Raw genomic sequence first — 27873 nt, 5'->3', positions numbered from 1 at the left:
ACTGCATTTAATGGTCTGAGATGAACTAGAACAACTGTTACATCTTCGTAAAAATTATATATGCTGCACATATTGTTGTGTATGGTGAGTGTATGGTGAGCGGACTAGGAATGATAAACTTTTATGAAATCTACTAAAAAAAAGTTAGGCAGTGGTTCAGATTCCACAGAGGGCCATCACTGACCTGTTGCCTGAGCAACTCTGTTTCCAAATTGACTGAACGCCACCTTGTGGAGCTGTGTAATGTTCACACGTGAAAAATTTACAGTGAAAAATCACCACTCACACACAAATACCACAGCACAGTTGAAAAAATGCCTTTATTGCACTTAACTGAAATCAAATATTTGGTGAAGCAGTGCTGTGAAAAACACAGCTCATCTAACAACACTGAGCAGAATTCAACCCAATGGAAAACACAGCAGCACAGAATCAGTTCACAAAAATATGTTTTCTTTGTTCAAAGAAATAATATAATCCTGAACATTATACATGATTGTACAGCAATCGATACACACAGCCTGGCCAAAAAAAAAAAAAAGTCGCCACTTGGATTTAACTAAGCAAATAGGTAAGAGTCTTCTATTGGATAATTACTGCAGTGATGAATATGTTTCAGCTGCAACAACTTATTTAACCCTAGCTGATGCAGTGAGGAGCTTCTCATTTAACCCTGTTCCAAAGTGATGGGTGCATCAGGGTAAGAAGAGAGGTGGATGAAGTGATGCACTCATCATGGCTAGTGCCTTCAAGTCGGTGGGTACAGGGTTATGATCTGGGGTTGGTCAAGTTCAGCAACGTTATGTTCCCAAAGAATGAGGTCAGCTGACTACCTGAATATACTGAATGACCAGGTCTTTCCATCAATGGAGTTTTTCTTCCCTGATAGCACAGGCATATTCCCAGATGACAATGCCAGGATTCATGGGGCTCACATTGTGAATGAGTGGTTCAGGGAGCATGAGACATCATTGTCACACAGAGATGGGCCTCCACAGAGTACAGACTTCAGCCCCATTGAGAATCTTTGGGATGTGCTGGAGAAGACTTCGCGCAGCGGTCTGACTCCCATCATCAGTATAAGATCTTGGTAGAAAAATGAATGCATCTCTAGACAGAAAAAAATGCTGTGACATTGCAGAAGCTTATAGAAATGATGCAACACTGAATGAGTGCCATACTCAAAGCTAAAGTCGGTCCAAAAAAAAATTAGAGTGTGTGAATTTTTCTTTGGCCAGGCAGTGTAGTTTGACTGGCCTGATCATCGATTGATATTTACATACATGACCTGCACCAAACAAATATGCGACAGTGATTTTGTCCCCAGATATGTTTTTATAGTGCATCAGCAACCACTGCGGTGGTCACACAATCTACTGTCAGAGACCTTCGTCAGTGCAATTGACCAACAGCCAGAAGACTGAGTGCCAGTGAGAGCAGCAGCATCTTTATGGAGACTTCAGTTCCTGGTGTTGCAGAACCTGCAAGTTACCAAAGTGAAAATGGAAGTCAAAAAACAGTATTAAAGTCTTACACAAATTTCCAAAATTACTACCTATATGTTCCATTGCAGGACACAATTTAAAAATTTCTCAAAACAGATGTATTTGTCAAATTCACTCTTTAAAACTGGTAATGTATTAAACTTCCCAATGATTTTAATTCTTATCAACATTTATATAGTTAAGAATGCACTCGGCAACACTATATCTTTCAACAGGGTCCCAGGGGTAGCTGACCCAAATTCTATTGTTTTTTCCCTATACTCAGTGCTACCTACGCAAAGAAAGATAACATTTAAAAAACACATTCCACTTGCATTACACAACAGTACAGAGAAAATATCTGCTGTCCTACTTTTGACCCATGTTGTGTTAGACAAGGGAAATGAATGGTTTGCTCTGGCCTCAACCAGATCACAAGCAAATAAATCCACATTTTTTGAGGGATATTCCAGTTTTTATACATGTTGTAGTCTCTTTTCTGCAATTCATTCACTGTATTTCATCTGCTGTTCTAGACATGCTTTGGTTTCTACTAATTTCCATATGACAGCTATGAAAAAGCCCAATTTTAAAATATATTGGCATTGTATGTTAATAATCAATGTAGTAATGCATTGAAGATTTAAGTTTCAGGTTAGATGGTACAACACTGCAATTTAGTATTATGTAGTGTTAGGTGTTAGAATAATTTGCACATCATTTCCTTAAGAAAATAGGTCTAACCAGTTGGGGTCTTTTCTGGAAATAAAAAAGACAAAAGTGAGATGTTAGACAAATCTCATTCAGTTTAACTTCCAACCTGTGTGCATACTCAGTACCTTTAATTGTAAAAGTGGTTTCCATGCCGGCGTGGATGTGATCAGCCACATGACAGTGGAGCAGCCATGTCCCCGGGAATCCGGCCACCATCTCTACAGTTTGGAAAGTCCCGGGGAACAAATCGAAGACGTCTGCTCGGTGTGCACGGTCCGTCTGACATACACACACATAACATATAATGTACAACAAACAGGAGAAAAAAAATAGGAATTAAGTAAAAAAACAGATCCAAGAAACTCCTTGTGAGAGCAATAGAAAGTTTCATGCCAAGAGGAACCGTAAGCAAACCTTGTAGATAAAAGTCTCTTCGTGGAAGTGAACAGTGTGCATGTCCACTTCGTTGCCCATACCCACTAGATACCAGGCAGCTGTCTGGCCCTGCCTCATCACCAGTCCTTGGAGGTTACCATACATTAGACCATTGATCCCTGCAAGAGACACATTCACACGGAATCAGACAGTGGGCTTAAGATGATTGAAACACTTATCAAAGGCAAATTCAACAATAAGTGACTATTTTCTTGATCCAATATATTCCTTCCTGTGTGCTGAAGAGCAGTGGTATGTTCTGCTGGCCTGACTTTACCTGATGCACTTTCATGTGTGTGAGCTTTAATGGAAGGTTTTAAAGTTCGTTTTACATATTTATAGCAAATGTTTCATTCTTTTTATTACATTTTATATATTTTATCTTTGATCATTAGTTGTTTCTCACCTAGCTGCAAATTGAACCTCTCAAGTCTTTAAATTCTTTCATGTATAAGAGCTTTTTGCTCTCTGTGCTGTCTTATTCTTCATTATCATCTTACCATGCATCATGTTACTCTCTGCAAAGCCTTCATCTGCCACAAAGGTTTCCGGGTCGACATCAAGGTATGTCCTAATGTTGTTCTTCAAGTACCAGGACTGGTTTTCATCATGCACCATAAAGAACAGAACAAACTCCTTCTCCATGTCCATCCTCTTTCTGTCGGATCCTACGCCAGGCGTCAGAGTCCCAGGCCTGCATACCACCAGAGGCCCCAGAAGACCACTGTACAGATCCTGAACATAAACAAATGAAGCCACTCTGTCACAAACAGTTAATGCTTCAGCTACTCTTTAAACATGCAGGTTATACTGGAAGTTATGTGCTTCTATGTGACTGTTACTACATGTAGGGAACATGTACCTTAATGTAATCAACACTGGAGTAGTAGACATAAGGGATGCAGTTAGGATCTGTGATCCCTGGACCAGAGCTTTCAGGAATATCCCACTTCACCTCGACAATGTAGCCTGAAGGCAAGAGAACATAAAACAAACAAGAATTATTCACAATACTACTGAGGAAGAGTTTCATAGCTTGATCCTTAGATAACACCGGAAGCAGTTAACATTTCATTCAATTGGTTGTGATTCTCACCAGGATCGACAGGAATGTGTGCACCACTGGCCTTAACGCCATGTGGGGCAATCGAGTACGGTCGGCTGGCTTTGTTCTTAAATGTGATCACAATCTGCTCTCCTACCTCTGCCTTGATTATCGGACCTACAGGATAGAAGAAATTTCATGTCATATCAGTCTTTTCATAGGAAAAATGGCACAAAGAGCAGCTAAACTCACCCATAATTTGCAAGTGTTGCTGGTTGGGGCACCGTTCCTTCTGAACTGTGAAGGTTGCATCAGTATATTCTCTATACACCGCCTTCTTATAGCGTGAACCAATTCTGTCCTTCCCTGGTTCCAGAAACGTGTTGCCTGCACTGGGAGACATGTACCAATTTGCTTCCATTAACAAACAGTAATAAGTTATGCCACTAATCACAGACTCCAACACTGAAATACATCATCCCACAATTATCTTGCGTACACACCTGCCCTCTAATGTACCATGGTGAATCTCCCGCTCCCAGTCTCTCGTAGGTGAGTAGTCCCATTCTATTTCCTCAGCACTGATAAAATACTGTACAGTGTTAGTTGGCTCTGTGTTTGTGCGCTTCACTTTTTTTCCTGGGCACTGGTTCACTCTGTAATGCTGCCTCATGCCAGCCGAGTAGTGGTCTGTCAATCTGCAGCTCACCTCAAAAAAACCTGTCGGAGGATGAAACAAGGTTGAGGATTTTGTATCTGTGAAAGGAGCTAGATAAATACATTTTACTTACTGACTTACTTACATCACATGAAACCAACTTCTCCACTACTTGGCTAACCAGCAAAGGCTTCTCACATGATTGAATAATGGGATGGTCCCCTTACTCTCCTCACCTAAATGCTATTCATAACTTTTGAGCTATTCTCAAATGTGAGATTTACAGTGAGGGAGGAAATAAGGGGGCTGTGGTTGCAGCTTCAACAAAAAGTGATTGTGAGCAGACCAAGAAACTGATGGATTCTGTGGATGGAGGGCTCATTAGACACAGCAAAAATACTGAAAAGTTAAATGTGGCTATTTGTTATTTTGTGCTACTTATTTGTTACTCTAAAAATGGAGACTAAGCAGACTGGGAATCTTGTTTATTCTTTGAGTTGGGAATAATTATTTACATTATTAAGAGCCTCATAATTGTTCACACATATATTTCCTTAAGAAAGACAATACCCATTCAGTTTTTCAGGTTCAAGAAAATGTTAAACAATAATTTGTGCAATAACTGTACATAGAGTGTAAAATATTAATACCAAAATACATCTGTGGTTTACAGCTTTCTTGCAAAGCTGAGCCACTTTGACCTGCATTGCTGTTTTTTGGCTAGAAAATGCATTTTTACAATGACATGTCATTGGCAGGGCGTTGCAAATGTCTGTATGGTGGGTTAGTTTGTTGTATTTTACGGATTTAGAGTGTGTCTTGTGCTATCTGACCCACAGATAAAACTCTTTTATACTTCAGTTTAATGACTGAAGTTTTCTCTGCAGAATGATTTACATTTTATGCAAATTTGAAATCCAAAATATTTGCATATTGATAGATTCAGGAGTTTTCACTGAAGCAGGAATAAATTAATTTAAGATCAACTGGCTGACTGAACCTATTCTGGGGAAACACTTAGTTTAGCTTACTAATTTTCCTTTGCCGATCTTTGGACTTGTGGAAACCCAGACACAACTATTTTACAGCAGAGATAACAATCCAGTATTCTAATGACCTGTGCACCACTTGTATCTGTATTTGACATGTGATAGCATTAATCATTAAATAGAAATCTCACCAATCCAGATTGGAGCCAGATGTCATTACTACATTCTTTGTCATACTGAACTGTATTTATGATATTTTCTCTTGATACCTGACAGTGATTCATTACAAGGCTGCCTATAAAAACTCATGTTAGTGATTTGAACACCTAATATACCTAAATACAATGAATTAAAAAACAAAACAATTAAAACACAAGAGACAGCCTTATGAAATTGTCCAGATTTGCAAATAAACAAATTTGTTGTAGAATTTCTATGTAGGGGGGCAAGAATAAAGGCCTTACAGTATATCATTATAATGTAAATATTCTAAATATACTACAGGTAGTTTTGACATTTCCCTTCTTGCATTGTGTTGGGAGTTGTGTATACGTCACAGGAAGACATTCATACAAGAAAATCCAAGCATGTTTGTGAAGGATAAACGTGCCTGTCAAACAAACCCTGAAACATAGATGTACTCTGACAATGTGTGTGATAGAAAAGCACATGGTTTTCAAGTGGCAACAGCATATGCCTGCGAGTGTGTGTATGTAGAGAGCAATATGACTAACCGGGAGTGTTTGGTTGCATGACAACAGTGGCAGCGACGTGAGGAAACACACTGACTGTGTCACGTGTTGTGCTATGTTTCTCGAAGGTGTTCCCCTCGAAATAAACACCATGGATGTCTATCTCGGTACCCAGTCCAAGGATGTACCACCTAACTTTGTCCCCGGCACACATCTCGAGTCCGAGAAGGTTCCCATACATGCGTCCGTTTACAGCTGAATTGAAAAGTATGATATAATCAGAAAAATACAGAGACAAGTGAAGAAATGGAACAGAAGTACCAGAATTATTTCTCAAAATATGACACTAATGGTATATGAGCTACTACCAGTATCGATCAAATAGCATTTAAACTAAATAACTGAAGTAAAAACATACGTCCTGCACCAAAGACACTGATTACCATGCATCCTATTGCTCTCCTGAAAGCCCTCGTCTTCTGGATTTGTTGCACTGCTGCCAAAAGTCTCAATATTCTCGTCCAAATACCAGCTCATATTTTCATCCATGACGGAGAAAAGAAGGAAGAACTCCTTATCCATGCCCTTCTGTTAAACAATACACAGACAAGCCAGGAAACAGCAAGGAGGGGGGTTGCAGATAGCAGTTGAAGTTAACAGCACACAAACAATCAACACCATAATTTAATAGTCATGTGACACGGGGGAAAAGCATAGTCAGGCAAATATTTCGACCTTGACACAATTTTCAGCATTTTGGCTCTGTACACCACCACATTGGATTTGAAATGAAAAAATCTAATTGTGCTTTAAGTGCAGACTTTTAGCTTTATTTGAGGGTATTTACATCCAAACCAGGTGAACAGTGTAGGAATTACAACACATTTTAGATGTGCTCTCCGCCTTTTCAAGGGACCAAAACTAATTGGGCAAACTAAAATAATCATAAATCAAATTGTCACTTTTAAAGTTTGGTTACAAATCCTTTGCAGTTAATGACAGCCTGAAGTCTGGAACCCCTAGACATCATCAGACGCTGGGTTTCATTCCTGGTGATGTTCTGCCAGGCCTCTAGTACTGCTGTCTTCAGTTCCTGCTTGCAGATACGTTGACCTCCTGAAGAATGTTCCTCACCTAGCCAATTGCTGTGAAGGGTTTTTCTTGACCGGCGAAGGGATTCTTCTGTCATCCACCACCCTTGTTTCCATGGTCTTCCTGGTCTTTTGGTGTTGCTGAGCTCACCAGTGCGCTCTTTCGTTTGAAGAGTGTAACAAAGAGTTGTTTTGACTGCACCTATTGTTTATGATATCTTTCTAATGGATTTATTTAGATATTCCAGCCTAATGATGGTGTGATTGACTGATAGTTACAGCTCTTTGGACTTTATATTGAGAGTTCACCTCACCAGATTTCAAATGCAAATGCCATACCTGAAATGAACTCTTTACTTTTAATATGCTCCTTGTAAATGAAATAATGTGGAATAATACACACGTGACAATGGAACGGGTGAGCAACTAACTGTCCAATTACTTTTGGTCCCTTAAAAAGGTGGAGGGCACAGATAAAATGTGTTGTAATTTCTAAATCGTTCACTTGGTTTGGATGTAAATACCCTCAAATTAAAGCTGAAAGTCTGCAGTTAATGCTGAAAACTGTGTCAGTGTCCAAATATTTATCTGACTGTACATTTACTGGTTAAATTCACCTAAATGTAAGACTTTTGTGTGTGTGTGTGAATACATAATAAAACCGCACCTGTGTTCCTTTCTTTCCCAGCGCTCCTTTCTTGCACACAAGCAGAGGTCCAACCAATCCAGAGGTGGTGTCCTTGACAGGATCGGTGCCAGAGAAGTACAGGTAGGGAATACAGGGAGAGTCATATGAAGACGGGCCTTCCAGTACCTGCCAGGTGTAGGTGAAGTTCTCACCTGGACCAACGTGGGAGCCTGGCTTGTTAACACCTACAGTAATGCAGACATAGAACTAAAATAATCAGGCCTGCTATAATTCAGCGTCTGCAAAGACAACAGTTGAAGAAGTTGTGATTCTCCCATCACTTTGCTTAGTGTCCAAAAACAATAGTAACTGTATTATTCTCATTATGCATGTTGTCAGCTTGAATGATATAAAACAACTGATCTTTAGGAATAGACTTCTGCTGTTTAAGAATGCACCCAAAAAACTTGCAATGTCTGTCTTCTTTCACATTCTAGTTCTTTTTTATTTTACTTTGTGTGACTAATTGTTACCATTTTTGAATTTGTGCATACATTGTCATCTTGTCAAACTTTTCAGCAAGAATTCTCCCAGTTAAGAAAATTCTGTGGCCAATTAACATTTGTCTGGCCAATATCAGAGGCGTAAAGAATTATTTTTTCTTTACTCTTGAAGCAATATTCATATAGATTTATGCCTGTGCCAATCTTGGGCATCACCTCCAGCTTTTGTACAGAAGACAGAAGAATGAATTATCTCCCCTTACAGTTAAAAGACAATCACAGCTACTTTTTTCTTGACTATGCAAGTAGAATGTGTGGCAATGCAACTGGCTGCTTCCTCACCATCCTCATAGCTGCTTCCCTGGAAGCGCTGGTCATAGTGAAGTCCATGAGGCTCGATGCTGTAGTTTCTATCGGCCTTATTCATGAACGTAACACTGAGAGTGTCACCTTCCTCTGCCCTCAGAACTGGACCTGGACAAAAAGCAGAAGACTACTGTAACCAGATAGGAGGAGTAGAAACAACCACGGTGAACGATACAACAGTGTACCAGTAAACAAAATATAAAAGAGGGAGTCTGATTTTCAATTGATAAAAGAAAGAGATCTTACCCAGAATTCCTAGGTGTCCAGGGTCAGGTGATATAGCAGTGGTGAAGGTATCATCTGTGTACTCTTTGTATATCACTTTCAAGTATCGATCTCCAATCCTGCCACCATCTCTGCCAAAAAACACCTCGGATGCACTATAAAAGGAATGGGCAGGATTGTGGGAGGAAAGAAACACACATTGCAAGTGAGGGGGATGGACAAGAGTTTTTCTGAGTGACCTAAATGAAGAAGCAGTCTGGAATTTCTCACTTCAGAGAATCTTAACAGAATAAACAACGGTCAGTCAGAGGGGTTTTACTATGCCAGGTCAGAGATCAACAAAAACCGGGTCCCTGCAACAACTATCCACACTGTTTATTCTAGACACAACAAACCTGCCTCACTGCATGAATGGCCAGCTCACATATAATCCACCACACAAACAGAAGGCCAGCCTTAAAGGAAAAGCAGACTGATAGTGAATAAAATGCCAAACGAAACAATACATGGCTCAGGATAATTTAGAGGCCCCGTACAGTGTTTTTTGCATTATGTTTTGTGGTTGTTAAAAACTTGGATGCGTAAAGTAAAAGCTGTTAACGTGTGAAGATGTTTATGTCTGCCATTTCTTAAGCCCACTCATAAGTAGACATCCTCCCAGCTTTACAATCCAGTAAGAATTGTACTGAGCTGCTATGTACCACATAACGAACCAGTAGTCGTCTAGCTCAAATGTTTTATCATAAAAATTCTGCCCCCTCACTGCCCACTGCTTCCAGCTGAGCCATTTAGAATAAGCAGCTGCCACCAACCATCTTTGCAGGGTTCTGAGTTTAAAAATTAAAAGACACATTCTAAGGATATGTGAGACTTTCATTAATTTCCTGAGAAGGGGCACACTATGGGACCTTGAACTAGTCTGGGAGAAACAGTGAGCTATGGTGTGCTTAGTACAAACTCTGAGTCAAGTTTTGAACTACGCTGAGCTAAACAACGGCTAGATTTTAATTTTGTAGTGGCGCTCTGTTACCATTGATTAGACTGGTAATTGGATATCAACATGTCTGCCCACCTGTCAGCCTCAGTCAGGGACACATTGTTCATCAAATCCTTTTCTGAGGGAGCATAGTCCCACAGGACCTTCTCTGCTGCCAGGTAGTAATTCCTCACAACACCACCGCTTGCTGTGGAGCCGACCTCACTGTCACATGACTCCACTTCATAAAAGGCCTGCATCCCAGCTGGAACAGAGACATACATTGCACATGACACAATTAACAGGAGTAAACGCCCCTGGTGAATGTGGACCTTCGTCTCGCCTGACGAGTCTAAAGGGTCGGAGTTAATGGTTCATAAAATGATTCCAGGGGTCAGTTTGCATGTCCTTACCTTTGAGCAGCTATTAAACCAGAGTTAATTTCCAGCATCTGAGATTCAGATCCAGATTATGTAAAACTGTCAATGGTGTGATTTGTAGAGTAAACAGATTTGTAAAATATTAATGTTACTTTTCCTGAAAGGGACAGGTATAAGAATAGGCTATTACAGGAAGCAAGTTGTTTGATACAAAGGTGTGGTACTTCACAAGTGTCAAGGTCAATCATAGCATATTGAGCAAGTGTGGCTCGTTCATTTATATATTCAGTGGACTTTGAACAGCCTTTGAATGCAAGTCCTGGCATTAAATACATATTGACAGGTGAAATAAAGGCGTTTCAGATGTTCACAAACTCTTCAGTGTGCCATGAATTGCTTTGTAAGAGATCAAAATCTTTGGTACCGAGACCATATTTCACCCATGCAAAGAGCCACCCATAAGATGGAACAAACACAGCACACTTGAAGTATCTAAAGAGCACTTGTATGTGACCACAACAAAGGCCCAGCAGCACCATTGTCTCCACAAGTCCTGGCATGTTTTGAGTAGAAATGCATGCTCTGCTGTGGGAATGCTCAGAACATCTTGTTTCAACAAAGCAGCAGTACCCCACAAAAAATGCATTCTCTTGTGCCAGTAAAGTCTCAGAGCTGAGGGATTAAAGGTGACACAGAGGTTAAAGGTCAGGTGTCCTACCCTGCAAGTGGTCGTTAACTTGACAGGTCAGCAGCCACTTCCCTCTTCCTTTTGGGACCATCTCAGCTGCCGCAAACGAGGCTGGGAACAGGCTGATGGTGTCGGTGCGGTGGCTACGGTCCAGCAGAGTATTCCCATGGAAAAAGGCAGTATGAACATCTACCTCGTTACCCATGCCAAACAAATGCCAGGCCACCGGACGGTTTTGGCATAACTTGATTCCGGGCAGATTACCAAACATGTACCCATTAATAGCTGTCACACAGAGCAAAACACAGACAGGGGTAAGATGAAAGAACAAAAAGGATGCATTTTGACAATAAATCATGCCTTTATGAATTCTTTACGGAATTAATAATATTAAGCGTGATGTAAAGTGAATTCATTTTGAAATCATTTAAAATAATTTTATGATGCAGACAACTCATATAGAAAGGTGGGGAAAAAAATTGTGACAATTTTTTTTAGATTTTGTCGAAGAAACAAACAAACATCTAATATTACAAATAAATGATAAAACAACCTTAGAGGTCTCTCACCATGCATCATGTTTGACTCTTTAAAGTCTGGGTCTTCTATGTTGATTCCAGCAGGATCAGAGCAGTTCTTAATGTTGTCCTCCAGATACCAGCTCAGATTTTCATCTGCCACATTGAACATCAATAAGACATCCTGGTCCACATCGTTGCGGCCTGAAACTAGTCCATTCGTCTCCTTCAAGATTCCTGCGCTCAGAAAGAAATATAAAAAAGGCACATTTAATCTTTGTTTGCCCACACTTTACTGACGTCTTTCATTTTCCTGTGAAGCTTTCCTTGGCAAGTTTTTAATGTAATCATGAAGCGCTTAAAGCTGGGGAGAGTTTTGCTTGTTTTTATTAATGGCTTAAATAAACTGAAAGCTGAAACTATGACTAAGGGATAATCATTGTTTAAGTCACGGACAGCTTCAATAGATTCGATTTGATTTGGCAGACACACAATGAATATACAGACACATGAAACTTTTCCTCTGAAGTGAGGTGAATGGCATATATTCACGTCTTTGCACCTTTCTTGCATGTTAGCAGGCCTCCAATAAGTCCTGAGTTGATGTCCCTGGGGGCATCTATGTGAGAGTGGTAGACCCAGGTCAGGCAGTTGGCATCAGCGTCTGTGGGGGCAAATTCTGGTGTGACCTCCCAGCGGTAGGTGTAGCTTCCTCCTGGAGGAACATGGTCATCCATCTTCAAACTGTTTGATGTCCCATCTGGATAGAGTGCCCCTGGTAGACAAATACACAGTGTTTACTCTGAGATCATTCTGTTACCCCTGAAGTGTGGAGGCAGTTGAGCTCGGGTGCTTTCACTTTAACCGAGTGGAATGCTCAGTGTCATGGCTGTAGGCACTAGTTTAGAATGATGTTGCAAATATTCAACATGAAATAAAAGATTCATCTACTACAAAAAAGATTAACAACACATTCTGCAGAGGAGATTCCCCAAATCAAGGTCATATTTATTTTTTAAAAAATATCTGTGGCTTTCTGCCAGTGTGTCAAAGAGTAAAAGAAGTTATGAGTGCACTTATCTTAATGCCAGCAACTTAGTTTCAGTTTCAGTTCCCACAGGTTCTCAGATTTCCTCAGACAGGATACATCTCCCACGTAAGTGGAGGGGAGTGATTTGGTCTTGCATAACAGAGAGCTGCAAAGTTCAGAACACTTGGGGGACATAGCTGACAGCCACTCAGTTCCTGAATTTGTGAGGCGTCACTTTATGCATTGTTACATAGGCCTAAACTGACTCATTCTGTCTAGATGATATTTGTTTGTCCTTCTCTATTTTAAACCTGTTATTATCTTGTTATCAGAGACAACCCTGCACAGAATAATATAAATAATAATATTCCGGTGCTATCATAATGATATATTTATGCTTAGGAAAATAACTATTTTCCCAGAAGAAAAACACTATGGCTTGAATAAAATGCTCTCTTAAAGGAAGTGTTTAGCAGAACAGCCTCATTTGTTCTCTGTGACCTGCCAGATTCACTACTGTCTGCTAACATACACTACCAGTCAAAAGTTTGGACACATCTTCTCATTCAGTGGTTTTTATTTGATTATTTCGTATATTGTAGATTAGTAGTGAAGACACCAACACCATAAAAGAATACATACAGAATCATGTTTTAATCAAAAAAGTGCTAATCTTCAGTATTAATCTACAATGTAGAAAATAATACAGATAAATAAAAAGCACTGAATGAGAAGGTGTGTCCAAACTTTTGGCTGAAAGTGTACAAATATGTAGTATCAGATTTTAAATTAATATGAATGCAACTTTATCTGGATTTTGATAAACCTTTCCTAAATTTTACGTTGTTGTTTGAATCATAAAAGCTGGGCACAAAATCCACTTAGCATAGAATAATTCATTATACATATATTACTAAATTATTTCCACATATGTGCAGCTGACTTTTTCATCTGAGGGATTACAGTACATTTGAATAAATATGTGATTTTAGAAGAAACCCTGAATGATACCTCTTTGATAGCGTATGTTTCTCTTTGTGTGTAAATGCAGCATTGCTTTTAATCCATCCATATACAGTCTGGCCATTATGGGACGCTTTACCTTCTGCACTCTTGTCATAGAAAACCCCATGGGGATGCATCGTGTAGTTCCTGGACGCAGAGTTCTTCAGATGGATCACGATAACCTCATCGACCTCTGCTTGCAGTATGGGTCCCATGTAGCCCAACCACTCGGGTCGAGGAGCCTGACGGCTGTAGGTTGCATCTGTATACTGTCGGTACATCGCCTTCTTGTAAACACTGCCAATACGGTGGGGCCCTCTTTCCAGGAATACAGATGCATGCCTGAGATTGTATTGGATAGGAGACAATGCGAATGAAAGATACAGACAGTGCAGTGTTTACACAGAGGATTCAGGAGGTAGATGAGAAAGAAGCAGCTTTAATCCTGTTTTGGCATTTCTTACAGTAGAGGTCAGATTATTGTCAGCTTCAACAGCACATGTGGTTGTGCAAATATAGCAAAAGGCGTAATGACATTGTCGCTCATATTGTCAGATTTCACAAAAGGCTCAGCTTTATCTTTGAGATTATATTACTCTGTTTACTGTCTAACAGGTAAAATTCCAACCTTGCTAATAGTCTGATAACAGAATTAATTGAGCCCCTGGTAAAAGCAATTAAGGGCTCCTGTGCTCTCTCCCCTGGTCACATGCTTATTTTACATAAGATCACGTTAGTTATGAAGGCCGACACATGACAGCCACAAAATAGAAGAAGCATCATTTGTAGAAATCTGCCTATCAATACAATAATCAGTAAAAAAAAAAAAAGGGAACAAAAACATTATATTTGAAGAAGATAAACATGATTTTTAGTGTGTGCTAAAACAGCATGTTTTGGGGAAAACCAGTATTGGGAAATTTAACAGGCTGACGGAGAGTCCAGCATTATGTATGATTGTAACATTTATTTGATTCTCTGACAAGAAGAAGATAAATGGTGGCATAAACAGCCCCAACACCTTTAAATATCACATCTATAATAATATCCATCTCATATGATGGTTGGATTTTATTTTTTACACGAGGTTTTCTTTAATTAAAAAAATATAATTATATGCATATTGCTTGTACTATGTGTTGTGTGCAATTTAGTCAGGCCTTATCGTGTTTTCTTTAAAAAGGCTATATTCTATTTGGCATTTCACCACAAACACATCGAAAAAATGTTGTCACACACCCTGCTAATTAAGAATTCACTCCTCATCAGTTATTTGGAGTGATGCTGTAGTATAATACATACAAAATATCCATTGCAACTCAGGTTAACAGAGTTATTTTGTAGTTTTGACTATACATCCGAAAATGAACTCAAAATCCAAGGGTCACACAATGTCTAGAAATTCCAGACTTGAACATTCCAATATATTTATGGAGCAGAGCAACTTCACATTTATATAACATCCCACAATTGCTAGTGTGACGTAAATAGTTTACTCTCTTATTTATACACTGTCTGTGTTTTCTGGGTTATTTTGCTCAGAGAAACACACAGTAAAGTAAACCTCTGATCTCATGAGAGAGGACAGTCATTCACTGCTGTCATCTTCCCTGTCCATCTGCTACAATGCCAGCAAAGTACTCTTCTGAGGTCTAGACACTATCACACCCCAACAAGATGACACAGCGTTTGACCTAAAACTTCTCTTTTTTCTATCCTCTACACTCCTTTTTTTGACCGGGAATCTCTTTTCATCCCACATACTTCAGATCGATCCGTGTGGATTCGATACGTCGTGACAGATTAGATAAACAGGTGATGGCATGAAGTATCCTCACTAATCTGAACATGCTTTCCCAAATAACAACTCACTCATCGTTTTCGACGTCTTTCCCGTTAAGCAGGTTTTTTCCGCTCGGTGCGTAATCCCAGAAGTCCTCGATGATCCCCACGTAGTAAACTCTCTCCCTGCTGCTCTTCCCTTCCACGGCGGAGGAGAGGAGAACCAGCAAACAGCTCGCCAACAGACACAAAGCCCGTGTCATGTTCGGATGATCTCTCTGTTCGGGCGCAGGACTGGAGTGCTTCGCGCGTTTTGGATGAAGAGGAACAAGCGGTTGACTCTTCTATGAAAAGTATGCTGGCGCGCCGGGACTCCAGCACTTACGAAACTCTGCAAAGGAAAACAGTTAGTCTATTCAGCCACAGGGCAACGACAGTGTGACCGCCTCCAGAGCTATCAGATGAGGATAAACTCTCTCACGTTAATTATTGCTCGAGGTAATTGAAATTGCCTGTTGGGAAATTAAAATAATTGATTTGCTTATTCAAAAGAGCAAACTCAGGCGACATGGGTGTGCCAGTTTGACTTTCCAGAGGTGATAAATAAGCACATGATTAGGTCTCAGTGCACAGGTATGATTTGGAGATGCCATGTCTGATGAATAAAATACAAATTTTCTAGCCCTACCATCAGCAGAGTTTTCACACAGTGTAAACGTCGCTGCACTAAATCTTTCAACATGTCAGCACCTCTTTCTTTCTGGGGCTCGAATGAAGTTGTAACCTCTAGTTTGTAGATGGTTTGGTGGTTTCTAGATCAGCCACTAACAAGAAAAAACTTGGGCTGTGAAACATTTCATTATAATCAAATGAATTGTTGGCAATCCAGTAATATAATAATACTTTTAGGTTTTAAACTTTTTTTTACAACCTAAATACACCACCTGGTAACCAAAAGTTGTTGATGACATAATTCAAATTAAAGTTAAGGATTCTATGTAACCATGAACAAAGGCATCTCAAACTGCACATAAACTTTATTAAAGTAACAAAATGCTAAACTGTAATACAAGAAGTAGTGTTTTTAATAGTTGAAACTAATTTGAAAATCCTTAGCTTTGCACAGCTTTCTCCAAAGAAATCCTGACATCCATTCACTGTTCGACACCGAGAAACCACTGCAACTCCAAATCTTGAATCCTGAACCCTGAATCACCGTATCTGCTGTAAAATAACATACCTGTTCATCCCATCATTCCAGCAACATCATTTATTTACTTCATGTATACTAAGTGTCTGTAATCTTGTATTTATTATTAATTACTGTATTTATCCCTGTATCATCAGAAGCTGCACAGCTGGCACAAAACTTTTGGTTTGCATCTAAACATGCTCTTTTTCACATATCTGTACCTGTATATAGTCATTAAACATTTATTTTCCTGTTTTGTGATGCATGTTTTGTGTGTGTGCGTATGCGTATGTGTGTGTGTGTGTGTGTGTGTGTGTGTGTGTGTGTGTGTGTGTGTGTGTGTGTGTGTGTGTGTGTCTAAGCTAATTTAGGAAACAGATTCCTTCCACGCTTCCACGTGCTTGGTCAGTATAGCTGAATCGTTCATAGGAAGTTTCGATGTGACACTGTCAGCACACCCAGACATGTACACAGCAATAATGTGCAACCTCTGCACTTGATCACATGGAAATTTTTGAAGCCAGCTCACACTGATGCACGTTCCCCTTGACCCAGTAGCTACAACCCTGCATCTTTCAGCCTGAAGCTGTCATGTTTCACAGCAAGTAGAGGAGGCTGACACCTGCTGACAAAATCTGAGCAGTACAATCAGAGCAACCTCAGTGAAATGAGGACTTTCCCGCTCACAGTGCAAATGTAGGACGCTGATAATACACAGACGACCATATTGTATTCATTCTGGTGATTTTTCGTGTTTGTTTTGTGTGTCTGTGTGTGTGTCTGTGTGTGTGAGTGGGATTTTTGAGCTTTCTATAATCCCTACAAGGCAATCTGGACAGTCTGCACCCCAAACATAGTAGTGATAGAGTGTGAAAACAAGTACATTAAGTGTAGAGATTGTATTGGAAAATATTAGAAACAAGCAAAGCTGATAGTACAAAGTAGTCACGTTATTCTGGTATGTGCTTGTGGGTCACCATGGGGTCAAGTCCCTCAGGTCAGGAGTTGGTTGTGTTCTTTTCTGTCTAAATAGTAGATACATTGCGTCCTCTGAAATCCAAACCCCAGGCAGGAACATACTGTTCCACAAGATTACTTGAGCTTGAATGTATTCTCAGTCAGGCCCCATGCTGACTGAGTGCTTAAGTGTGGTATGGAATCAACTGGAAGTACACCTAGATGCCTGCTGGATGATTTCTATATAATTTTCTGTAAACATAAGAGTGATAATTTGCAGCTTGACCAAATCTGTTGAATTTCTGTGCTATTCTCAAGCTGGTTTTAGCTGTGTAACGTTTGTATTCAACTCCAATACCACCAAGTTTATGAAAGAATTGCTGGAAAAATCATTCTACTGTGTATATTCCTACAATCTACATGCCTGGACTTGAGAACCGGCTGGACCTAACACACTTTTAACAGCGATCTTATCTTATAAACACTTATCTGATTCCCATTTAAAACGTTTCGTTTTAAGGTTGAGGAAGAGTTACATTTTAACACAAGTTCTAGTGTGCAATTGATGACTGATAAATAAACCTGTGATGTTTTTAACATTATTAAAAAATAACAATCCTCTTACAGCTTCTCTAGGCCAGTGGAAGTAACAGAAAAGCTGCCAGCGCATGAAGCAGATTTATGTTTTGTTCTACAGTTTTGCTAATTATAGTAGAGAAGTTGTGTTGTTAAGAGCATACATACACCGGAAACTCAAGGACAGCAAAACAGTATTTATTTACTCCCAGTGTGGGCAAGTATGATTGCAAGCAAACAAGAAACCAGTTTACTCAGATAGTTTGGGTTACTTTAGAAATAAGATGTGCAGTATTGACCTGGTGCATGCAGCAGGTCAACAATAAGCCAACATTCTACTCTTTGTAAAAAAAAAATGTGCTCAAAATGGAAGTTTGTAACTACACAAATTACCTAGTCATATAACTATGACAGAAAACTCATTTGTATGTTAGTAGTTTGTTACTGCGGTAGAGGACTAAGGAGCATAGCATTCCAAAGCAACAAACAGAGGATCCAAACATCCTTTCTCACAGCTGTAAATTTGGTAGGAGACCATTTTAGAAGAACTTCCACCCAAATGGAACACATGAGTCGGATGTTTACTTCAGAATGACACTCACAGCCCTCTTGGAGGCAACAAGACATCTCTTACCTCCACCAGAACCATTTTCCCCAGCAATTGATGTTACAGTGATACAGTGATGGTGAGGCTGGTGGGATCCTCTGAGAGCACTGTGAAGGAGTCCAGGTAGATGGACTCAATAGCTTCAAGTTCATTTCATTATATATATATATATATATGTATATATATCTATATATATATGTATATATATCTATATATATCTATATATATATATCTATCTATCTATCTATCTATATATATATATATATATATATATATATATATATATATATATATATATATATATATATATATATATATATATATATATATATATATATATATATATATATATTTATTTTTTACGTTTAAAATGGGTCAATTTGACCCGCAACATAACAGGAGGGTTAACAAAGTAGCACTGCTAATAAGGTAAAAAAAAAAAACAAACAAAAAAAAAAAACCAAAACATATCTTCTTCTACCACTGTTTATTGATCAGTCCGATGTTCCGGTCTCGATAACGCCGTGCACAGCTCTTTCTCGTGACCGCGTTCCTGTCAGTGAGCGCGCACGGCAGCGCGTTGCCGCCTTCCTGTCTGTGTCGGTGTCTACAGACACAGACATGGCTGCTCTCAGTAAACTACCGCACAACTGCTACGAGATCGGTCACACTTGGAACCCGTCGTGTGTGCAGTCTGCTGCGGATGTAACCCGGAGTGCTCTGGAGGTGTCCTTCAAAATATACGCTCCTCTGTACCTGGTAAGAGGCTTGTCAGTGTCGGTGCTCCTGACTGTGCACTCTGGAGCTAGCTAAAGTTAGCTAGCTACCCAAGTAGAGCTAACTAGTTCTGGGTAAACCTCTAAAGATTAGCTTGCATGTCGCTAGCTGTGCACTCAGTTCAAGGAATTCACGTGGACAAGCAGAGAAAAGGGCAAAAGCACTGTATGACCCAAAAGACAGTGTTTCTTTAAACATTAGCCGGCTACTTAACTTTAGCAGCCGAAAACGCAATTCCTGTTGATGAGTTTCGAGGTTGTTTGAAACAGCTTAGCCTGGGTCATTTTTAATGTCCTTTGCTTTTTCTTTAAGATTCCAATTGTATAGCTTATTACAACTGAACAGCATTGTTGTTACTCATTGTTGTTCTGTAACTCATGGTGTAATGGTGGATTCATTTGGCATCCAATCTGATCACCTACAGCACAGTGACTGCCACTCAAATGTGCATTGCAGATAGCAGCAGTTCTAAGGAGAAGGAAGAAGGATTACTATATGAAAAGGCTTCTCCCAGAGATTCTATGGTCTACCTCTTTCCTCACCGCCAATGGAGGTCTCTACATTGTTTTTTTCTGCATTCTCAGGTTTGTAGGTCCACCACATGTCAAACACATCTCAGATGTTAGGTGACATTAACATGCAAGAGTTTTCAGAAGTTCAACCGAATAAAATGTAAATGAAGCTAAAACAGTCAGGATTTGTAAAGCAACACGGAATAATATAATTCACATAAGTCTAAATCCTCAGCATTCATTTAGGGTCTGGTTCTTTGGTATCATACTGGTTTTGCTGACTGTTTTCCCAAAGTTGTCAGAGTTGCTTAAAGGTGGGTTGTGTAGGTTTCCTGAAAAAGGTTTCCTGAAAACAAACAGAAGTTTGAGTTAAAGTTATGTTTACATTTAGTGTCATCCAGGTGCTTTGTGTATAGTCTTTAAGTTTAACTATTGTGTTCAGTGTATTTTCTCTCTCATAAAGCGTTTGCAAAGCAGATGCTTTGTTTATCTCTTGGAGATAAACAACACAGAATTACAAAGCGTGTTCTAAAATAATTTTAAAAAAAGTGATAGACTGTCCTCAGACAGAGCTGCACAGTGTCTTGGTGGTTAGCACTTTCGCCTTGCAGCTAATAGATCCCCAGTTCACGTGCCCACCTTCAAGGGATCTTTCTGCATAGAGTTTTCATGTTCTTCCTGTGCATGTGTGCATTTCTGCCGGGTACTCCGGCTTCCTCCCCCAGTCCAAAAACATGCTCAACTCTAAATAACTCTAAATTATCTGTAGGTGTGAATGCGAGTGTGATTGTTTGTCTGTATATGTAGCCCTGCGATAGAGGGTGTCCCCTGCCATCACACTACGTCAGCTGGGATATTTCTTCATGACCCCAGCGACCCTAATGAGCGGTGTATAGATGATGGATGTCCTCAGATATTAAACTCTCTGTTTAGAAAATATGTTGTGCTGATAGTGTGTTTGAGGGCACTACTCTTCAGCTTAAAAAAAAAAAAGAACAGTGAAATAACAACGTATATTTCTAACTTTAGGAAGCTGTTGGGAGGATTCTACTCCTGGTCTGCTGGGTTTGGCTCAGCACTGCCTGCCTCCTATATTGCTATCCTCCTGGAGCGCAAGAGCAGGTGAGATTAGTGTTTTATTTCACTGTATTTTTCTTGCTCCCTCTAGTTTCAAACCCATTTGGCAAGGAAATATTTTCACTGAGAATCTACATGTCTCTTCCTTTCTCACCCCCACCAGGAGAGGACTGCTGACAATATACATGGCCAATCTTGTAAGAGCTGCTCTATTAGCGTGCACATTATTTGCTGAATATGAAACAATACAACCTGCTTTTGCAACATCTGTAAATATAATATGTAATCTTGTTGTCAGGCCACTGAGACTTTGTTCCGCATGGCAGTGACACGAGGTATCATCAGACCCATCAAACATGGCGAGGTAAGGTCAAAGGGAGGTTTCAGTTAAGGGCAGACCATACTTTTCAGACTTTTTTGTCATCTGCCCGGCAAGGCTCCTGCATGAAGCCCAGCCAAGCAGACTGCAAGTGCGTTGACACTGCATGTGCCAGGAAAATAGCTGATGTTTAAATAAATGGTTGTTATGAGGAGAGACTGTGTACACTTCTTTTTAAGTAATCATTAGGAGTTGAAGTTGTCCAGTCACTGCCGGACTTTGGACGTGCTTTTAAGTGTACATGTTCTCCATTGATGATACCCAAAACACAGTGCAAAAATCTCCAGAAATCCTGTGCTATGTCTGCCCATTGTGCTTGTCACACCTCAAAAATGATCATATTACGTACTACAGTTAAATCTGGAACTAACTGCTACTTCTTTAAAAAAAAGGAAATGTCACCTTCAACCTTTCAGAAACATCTACTGAAGCCCTGTGTTTTTTTAATGTTTGATAGAAGGGGTATTGAGCCTGTCTGCCATTGTTGTATGAATAAAACCACGTGCACATCTGCTTTCAAAGTCCACAAAATGGACACAAGGATGTAGAAACCACGAACTGGCCTAGAGCCAACCTAGCAGATAAGCTCTCTGTTATCAAATTGCTGTATTTCTTCATGACTGCTTATCCAGCTATAAAACAATATCTGAATCTACAGTGGTATATTTAGATATAACAAGTCATCCCCAACTTCACTTTGTCAGACACTTCTTCTGTGGAAGTATAGTTAAATATTCCTAGCCACTCATGCCACATGACCACTACAGCAAAGTTCAGTGACGGAAACTGGTTTGAGTTCAGTACAGGGTAAACAAATCCCTGTTTATCAGCAAGTAACCACTTCTGATTTCGTCACAGATCTCACCACATTTCATCCTGGCTTTGAAATGAGTCATATGGCAAGCTGACTATGTGTCTCACATAATGTCCTGATTTCCTCCCTCTCTCTCTGTTTCCCATTAGGTGCTCTTGTTCTGCATAACTGCATCACTCTATATGTTCTTCTTCAGGTCAGAGCAGCACAGAGAACACACTGTTATAGTAAACTTGCCTTGATTATAAATGGCCGTAAAATATTACAAAGCACTAGTGAATGTTGAAAGTTTGATTTATTTTTCTGTTCTTTTTTTGTTTTTGCAGGAGTAAAGATGGTCTCAAAGGCTTTGCATTCTCTGCATTAAAGTAGGCTGACCCTCTTCCTACTGATGTGTTCATTTAGGCTGCAGACAGTGGTTTGATGAAAAGCTTAGAGATATGGTGGCACTTCCTATTACAGGTTTATCATTGGGAAAGAAGAGATTCCAACTCACTCTATTACAGCAGATCATACCTCCTCAAGGCCACTTGAGAGGACACCTGCTATAGAGGGCGAGGATTTACAGGCGTCAGCAGAAAGGCCCAGTTCTAGGAGGAAAACTCTGGTAGCCTATGCCAGGGAACTACTGGAATCAATGTGAGAGATAACACCTCAACACAAACACATTCCAAGTTCACGTGGAATGGCGACCAGTACTGATTTGTGCTTTTTTATTTTTAATAATCCAGATGCAGACGTGGTCCAAGACACAGATGTTGTAAACATTGCCAAGACAACTGCATTTCCTACTGTATTAAAGTAAGAATCCCTTTATCCAAGATGTTACTTTATTGTGATTTCCTTCATTTGGTTATGGAGTTAAAATATGGAAATTATTTCCAACTCAGTGCATGATATTTACTGAAGATATGTTGTCATTTTTCTCTTCAGGGTTTTGTCAGGATGTTCAGCGTTGGCTATCTGATTCAGTGTTGTCTTAAAGTGCCCTCAGCATTCAGACAGATGTTCTCTAAACCCTCACGGCTCCCTTCCCTCTTCTACAACAAAGAAAACTTCCAGCTTGGGGCCTTTCTAGGCTCTTTCGTCAGTATCTATAAGGTACATTCTGTACATTTTTGTGCCAAAATTGTAAATCCATAATACTCTATGCTACTGCTCTATCCTCAACCATGTGATCTGAACTTCTCGCATCTTCTTGTCTAATTATATCTGTACGTCATGAGTTTGTTTCTCTGTCACTCAGGGAACAAGCTGCTTGTTGCGCTGGGTGCGTAACATTGATGATGAACTCCATGCACTGATCGCTGGTAAGCCAGGATTTTGTAAACTGTCAAATAAAAGCCCTGCATAGCAATCCTCCTAGGGATTCTGTCATGTCTTAGCTGACTTACCTGGCTTGTCAACTGTCTCTTTTCCCTGTCTCTCCTGTCCCTCAAGGCTTCCTGGCTGGTATCTCAATGTTCTTCTACAAAAGCACAACAATATCCATGTATCTCTTCTCTAAGCTGGTGGAGGTAAAAGTGATCGATGGATAAAGCAGATTCATACAATGCATTACACTGTTACTGATCATAATAGAGAGAAAATTTTAGAAAACTGCACACCGAAATTTCAGGGAGAAACAATGTTTTTTAAGTATAGCAACAGAATTCACAGTTGAAATAATGTGTTTATATCTAAAATATCAGTATCAGGGATTAATGAATAAAAAAACACATTCTTTCTATAATTCAGTGTATACAAGTAGGATTACTTGCAACAAAGATACATACATGCACTGTAGTGACCTGATGCATGCAGCGGTTTAGTGAAAAGCCAACATGGCTGCTTTTTGCACACTAAGGCTTTGTTGAAATATGTTGAAAACTTTGGTAGTTTAGAAATAAAGCAGATTTCCAGAACATCTTTAACAGAAAATTAACTTGTTTGTTCACTATGTATGTCTGCTTATTCAGAGGTTATCTATACTGGCCAGTTTATCATTAACAGCGCATGCCATCTTTTCCTATAGACCATGTACTTCAAGGGCATTGAGGCTGGACAGTTCCCTTACTTTCCTCACGCAGACACAATCATATATGCCATCTCCACTGCCATCTGTTTCCAAGCTGTAAGTAACACATACACACATGCATACGTACATCACACACACACACTTTTTTTATTCTTTTATTTTTTTACAGAGTAAGGATATAATGTATGACTCACTACTTTTATGCAGGCAGTGATGGAAGTGCAGAACCTCAGGCCTACATACTGGAAGTTCCTGCTGCGTTTAACTAAGGGGAGGTATGAATATGTATCGTGTAATCTGTCAGCTGTTGAGCAATGTTTTTTTTTCTTTTGAGTTTATAATTAGAACATCAGTTGTGTACAAAGGTGTATGCAAAGGGATTTATTAAAAATATCTTATTTCAGATAGAGATTACCACTTTATATAGCACATATAACAAGTTTGGCAGTCTTTAAATGTTATTAAAGGGAATAAGAGGGTCAGTCGTTTAAAACTTGAATGACAGTAGAGAGAAATTTGAGGAAACAGACATTCAGACATACTATGGGGGGGTGTCATTAGTTATTAATCAAGCTGTGACCAACATAATACACTAGGTCTTGTAATTTGTGACAGTTGTATCCATCACAATGCTATATAGAGACTATTTTCTGTCTCCTTTCCTAGGTTTGCTCTGATGAACCGACAGTTGCTAGATGTGTTCGGGACTCAGGCCTCTAGGGACTTTAAGGGCTTCGTGCCCAAACTGGACCCTCGTTTCGCCACAGTGGCTAGCCGAACAGTGCTTCTACCAGGAAGCGACATCCAGCTCGGATGACGTGGGCCTAGACTCTTGGAAGGGCTTTAGGGTTACCTCAACAGGAACGGGACAGCCTGGCTGGTCTTTCTCACTAACTTGAGAATTTTTTAAAGGTTTAATAGAAGTGCTGATAGGTGGTGGTGTTGTGTTACGAGGCAGGATGTGCTTTGAAAAGATGCAAAAGCCTAATATCTGTTGAAAGCACGGCCGTCAAGAGTGTAAATGTGGATCGATCTGCACAATCACACCTAATCACGATGACTGAACACTTACAGGTAACTGGTAAAAAAAAGCTGAATAATTGTATTCAGAATTTCGTTCAAATTGACAATTATCAAAGTCCCAATGGAAGCTCTTAATAGAGAGAGAAATTCTATTAATGCAAGATATCTGAATGAACAACAGAAATCTTTTTTGTAATTTTTTGAAGCTGTCAATTTGCATTTGGCAGGCTAATATGGTAGCAGTTGGGTCAGTTCATTCAATAGCAAAAATACTATTTTTTTTTTTTTAAATAATGACCTGGCTGATGATACAAACACATTCCTTGGGTCCTCTTATCATACTTTTTGCTGATATTACAAGTTACCTGTCAGTTTGTTCTGACTGAACCCATTTTTGTTTTTTTGAATGGTTGCATTCACACCGGAGGGTGAAACTCACTAATCTTTTTGAAATATCCACAGTGAGATTTGATTTCTGTCTGTGATTTAGGAGTGTAAAATTATTACTTGCTGATTTTTTACATCAGTGCTGGCTAGAGATGGTATATATAGTTATGTAGCCTTATCAAATATTTTGTCCATCGTAGCATTGGGAGATGTATTCATGATTATGTCAGAATCAATGGACGGTTTTACCAACACTACACAGTATATGCATCAGTAAAATCATTCAAATTTATAGATGCTTTATGGGATAAAAGGACAATGCAATGTTGGAAGTTATTTGTGAACAAAAAGATTTGATAATATATCTAACTTTAATTTACTTTTATCAGTCATTTCACCTTGAAAACACGTAATTTGACAATAAACTGTCATGAGACTATTTTCTATATGGGTGCAAAACAAACCAAGTTTTTGGTGGAGTCATTTAAGGTGGAAAATCCACACACAACATGCAGAGCACTAATGTGATCACTTTAAAACTTGCCTGTACAATTTGCATATCGCCAGCAATCATGTGTAAGAGAGGTTGGTCTTTTCCAAATATATTTAATGTTACTGCTATGTAAACATTATGCAGTTGTACGTTACAGTCTGAAGGAATTGTTTGATTTGAACTTTGAGGGTGAAGAAGCCCTGGGAGGGAACAGATTTTCTATACTGTTTGCATATGTGTGAATGTCACTAATGGCCTGCTTGTAAGTGCAGGCTGACTCATTTAGAGCCTTTTATTTTGGTTGCAGATTTAGTCGGATTTTGGATTTAAATAGTTTGGTCAAAGGAATGTACAGCCACAAGCAGACCCAAAGACAGTTCAGATTGAATATGAGGTTGTCTTGCCTAAACTCTTGAAATATAAAAAGTGATGTTTGCCGGTGGCATTTAATCAACACTTACTGGAAATTCCTAGAAGCCTCTCCCTTCAGATCCACACTGATTGAATCAATGTTTACAGAAGAATTCGGTGACACATTGATGCATTTGCTTGCAGCTACTGTGTTCTGTGTTTACACACAGCTCAATCTGCTTGTGGTTGTAAATGTTCTTGGTGAGAGATAAGGATGTTTGACAAAAAACTGACCTGTGTTTTAAATCTTCCAAGTTTTCTGAGACGTTTGAATTACGTATTTGACATAAAATTTCACAGTGGTTCTATGTATGAAGGAGACAGTGGCTACTTCTGTGCTTCATGTAAAATTTCCGTGTTCAACACAAATTGTACCAATGCATTGTCTGTTTTTTCAAGTGGATCATTCATGACAATTTCATTCAAGATGTAAAATAATAGATATATAAGGCTGTTAAATCGATAAATACTTCTGAACTGCAGTTATTTTTGTTTTATTTTAATTTTTGAATTCAGTCCTTCAACCCAGCTTTAGACACACCTGACCTCTATAACAGAAGCCATGATTGTGAAAAATGCAGTGCAAAAATGTATGTTTAAAGCAGAGGTGTCTAAAAAAATTATAATATAGTCACTAAATCTATCATAGAATTATAATCTAACCATTTGAAATGTTTTTGATTATTGTTAAAAGGATGTACATTAAAATGTTTTTGAATCCAAATGCAGGACTTGTTTGTTTTCTGAGCTGAGTTTCTTGCCCTATGATTTTAATGAAATATTTCTGATGTGAAAGGGGTTTAGGCACTGTTGAGGTTTGGATTCTTAAAAGAACAAGGAGTTCATCAACAGGTGTCATATTTGCTGGACTTTGAACAAATGAACCATTTATGACATGTTTAAACGCTTGCACAGTACTGCAAATCAGTTGTCTTTTCTTTTTGAGTTCCTGTGGAATTACTGTTAATCTCAAGCCCTCAAGATTAGATAAAGGTGCAGTGAACATTAGGAAGGCAGCTGATTCAGATGGCATTCCTGGAAGACTGCTGCAGTCCTATGCTGACCTGCTAGCTTCAGTGTTCACAACATTGTTCAACCTCTTCCTGAGTCAATGCCTCGGCCAGTAGCTCTCACCTCTGAAGTAACAGAAGTGTTTTGAGAGAGTAATCAGGGAACCCATCTGTTCCTTGCTCTCTGAGTCTCTGGATCCACTTCAGTTTGGTTACCGGCTAAACAGGTCCACCGATGATGTAATCCCTGAGATTCTGCACACCACGCTCAGACTGCTGCTTGTTGATTTTAGTTCAGCCTTCAATGCCACTTACCTATTTCCACGCCCGGCTGTCCAGTCTGGATCTGAGCCCCTTCCTATGTGACTGGACCCTGGATCTCCTGTCCACTAGAAACCAGGTGGTCTGCAGAGGAATTGCACCCCACTGAGG

At 39.4% G+C, this 27873-nt stretch overlaps 2 protein-coding genes across 2 annotated transcripts; one reads left to right on the top strand and one right to left on the bottom strand.

Moving 5' to 3' along the window:
- Positions 1–301: 301 nt before the first annotated feature.
- Positions 302–27873, bottom strand: hephl1b (hephaestin-like 1b). The gene is made up of 20 exons (XM_023291442.3): positions 27757–27873; positions 15300–15600; positions 13525–13769; positions 11955–12167; positions 11444–11629; positions 10905–11159; positions 9903–10071; positions 8852–8985; positions 8582–8713; positions 7776–7981; positions 6461–6605; positions 6060–6272; positions 4182–4398; positions 3931–4070; positions 3730–3855; positions 3496–3602; positions 3134–3368; positions 2613–2752; positions 2324–2477; positions 302–1481 (listed from the first exon to the last, which is right to left on the bottom strand). Exons 2-20 carry the CDS (start codon positions 15470–15472, stop codon positions 1393–1395), a joined length of 3279 nt encoding a protein of 1092 aa, XP_023147210.2. The 5' UTR covers positions 15473–15600; positions 27757–27873; the 3' UTR covers positions 302–1392.
- Positions 19119–27155, top strand: tmem135 (transmembrane protein 135). The gene is made up of 15 exons (XM_023291458.3): positions 19119–19300; positions 19775–19902; positions 20860–20952; positions 21071–21104; positions 21206–21271; positions 22250–22296; positions 22427–22468; positions 22563–22739; positions 22832–22901; positions 23034–23201; positions 23347–23410; positions 23541–23617; positions 24115–24213; positions 24325–24392; positions 24784–27155. Exons 1-15 carry the CDS (start codon positions 19163–19165, stop codon positions 24932–24934), a joined length of 1422 nt encoding a protein of 473 aa, XP_023147226.1. The 5' UTR covers positions 19119–19162; the 3' UTR covers positions 24935–27155.

This window comes from Amphiprion ocellaris, chromosome 14, assembly GCF_022539595.1.
Source record: "Amphiprion ocellaris isolate individual 3 ecotype Okinawa chromosome 14, ASM2253959v1, whole genome shotgun sequence".
Taxonomy (NCBI): Eukaryota; Metazoa; Chordata; class Actinopteri; family Pomacentridae; genus Amphiprion; species Amphiprion ocellaris.
The sequence above is the reverse complement of the archived record's forward strand: the minus strand, read 5'-3'. Positions and strand labels throughout refer to the sequence as shown.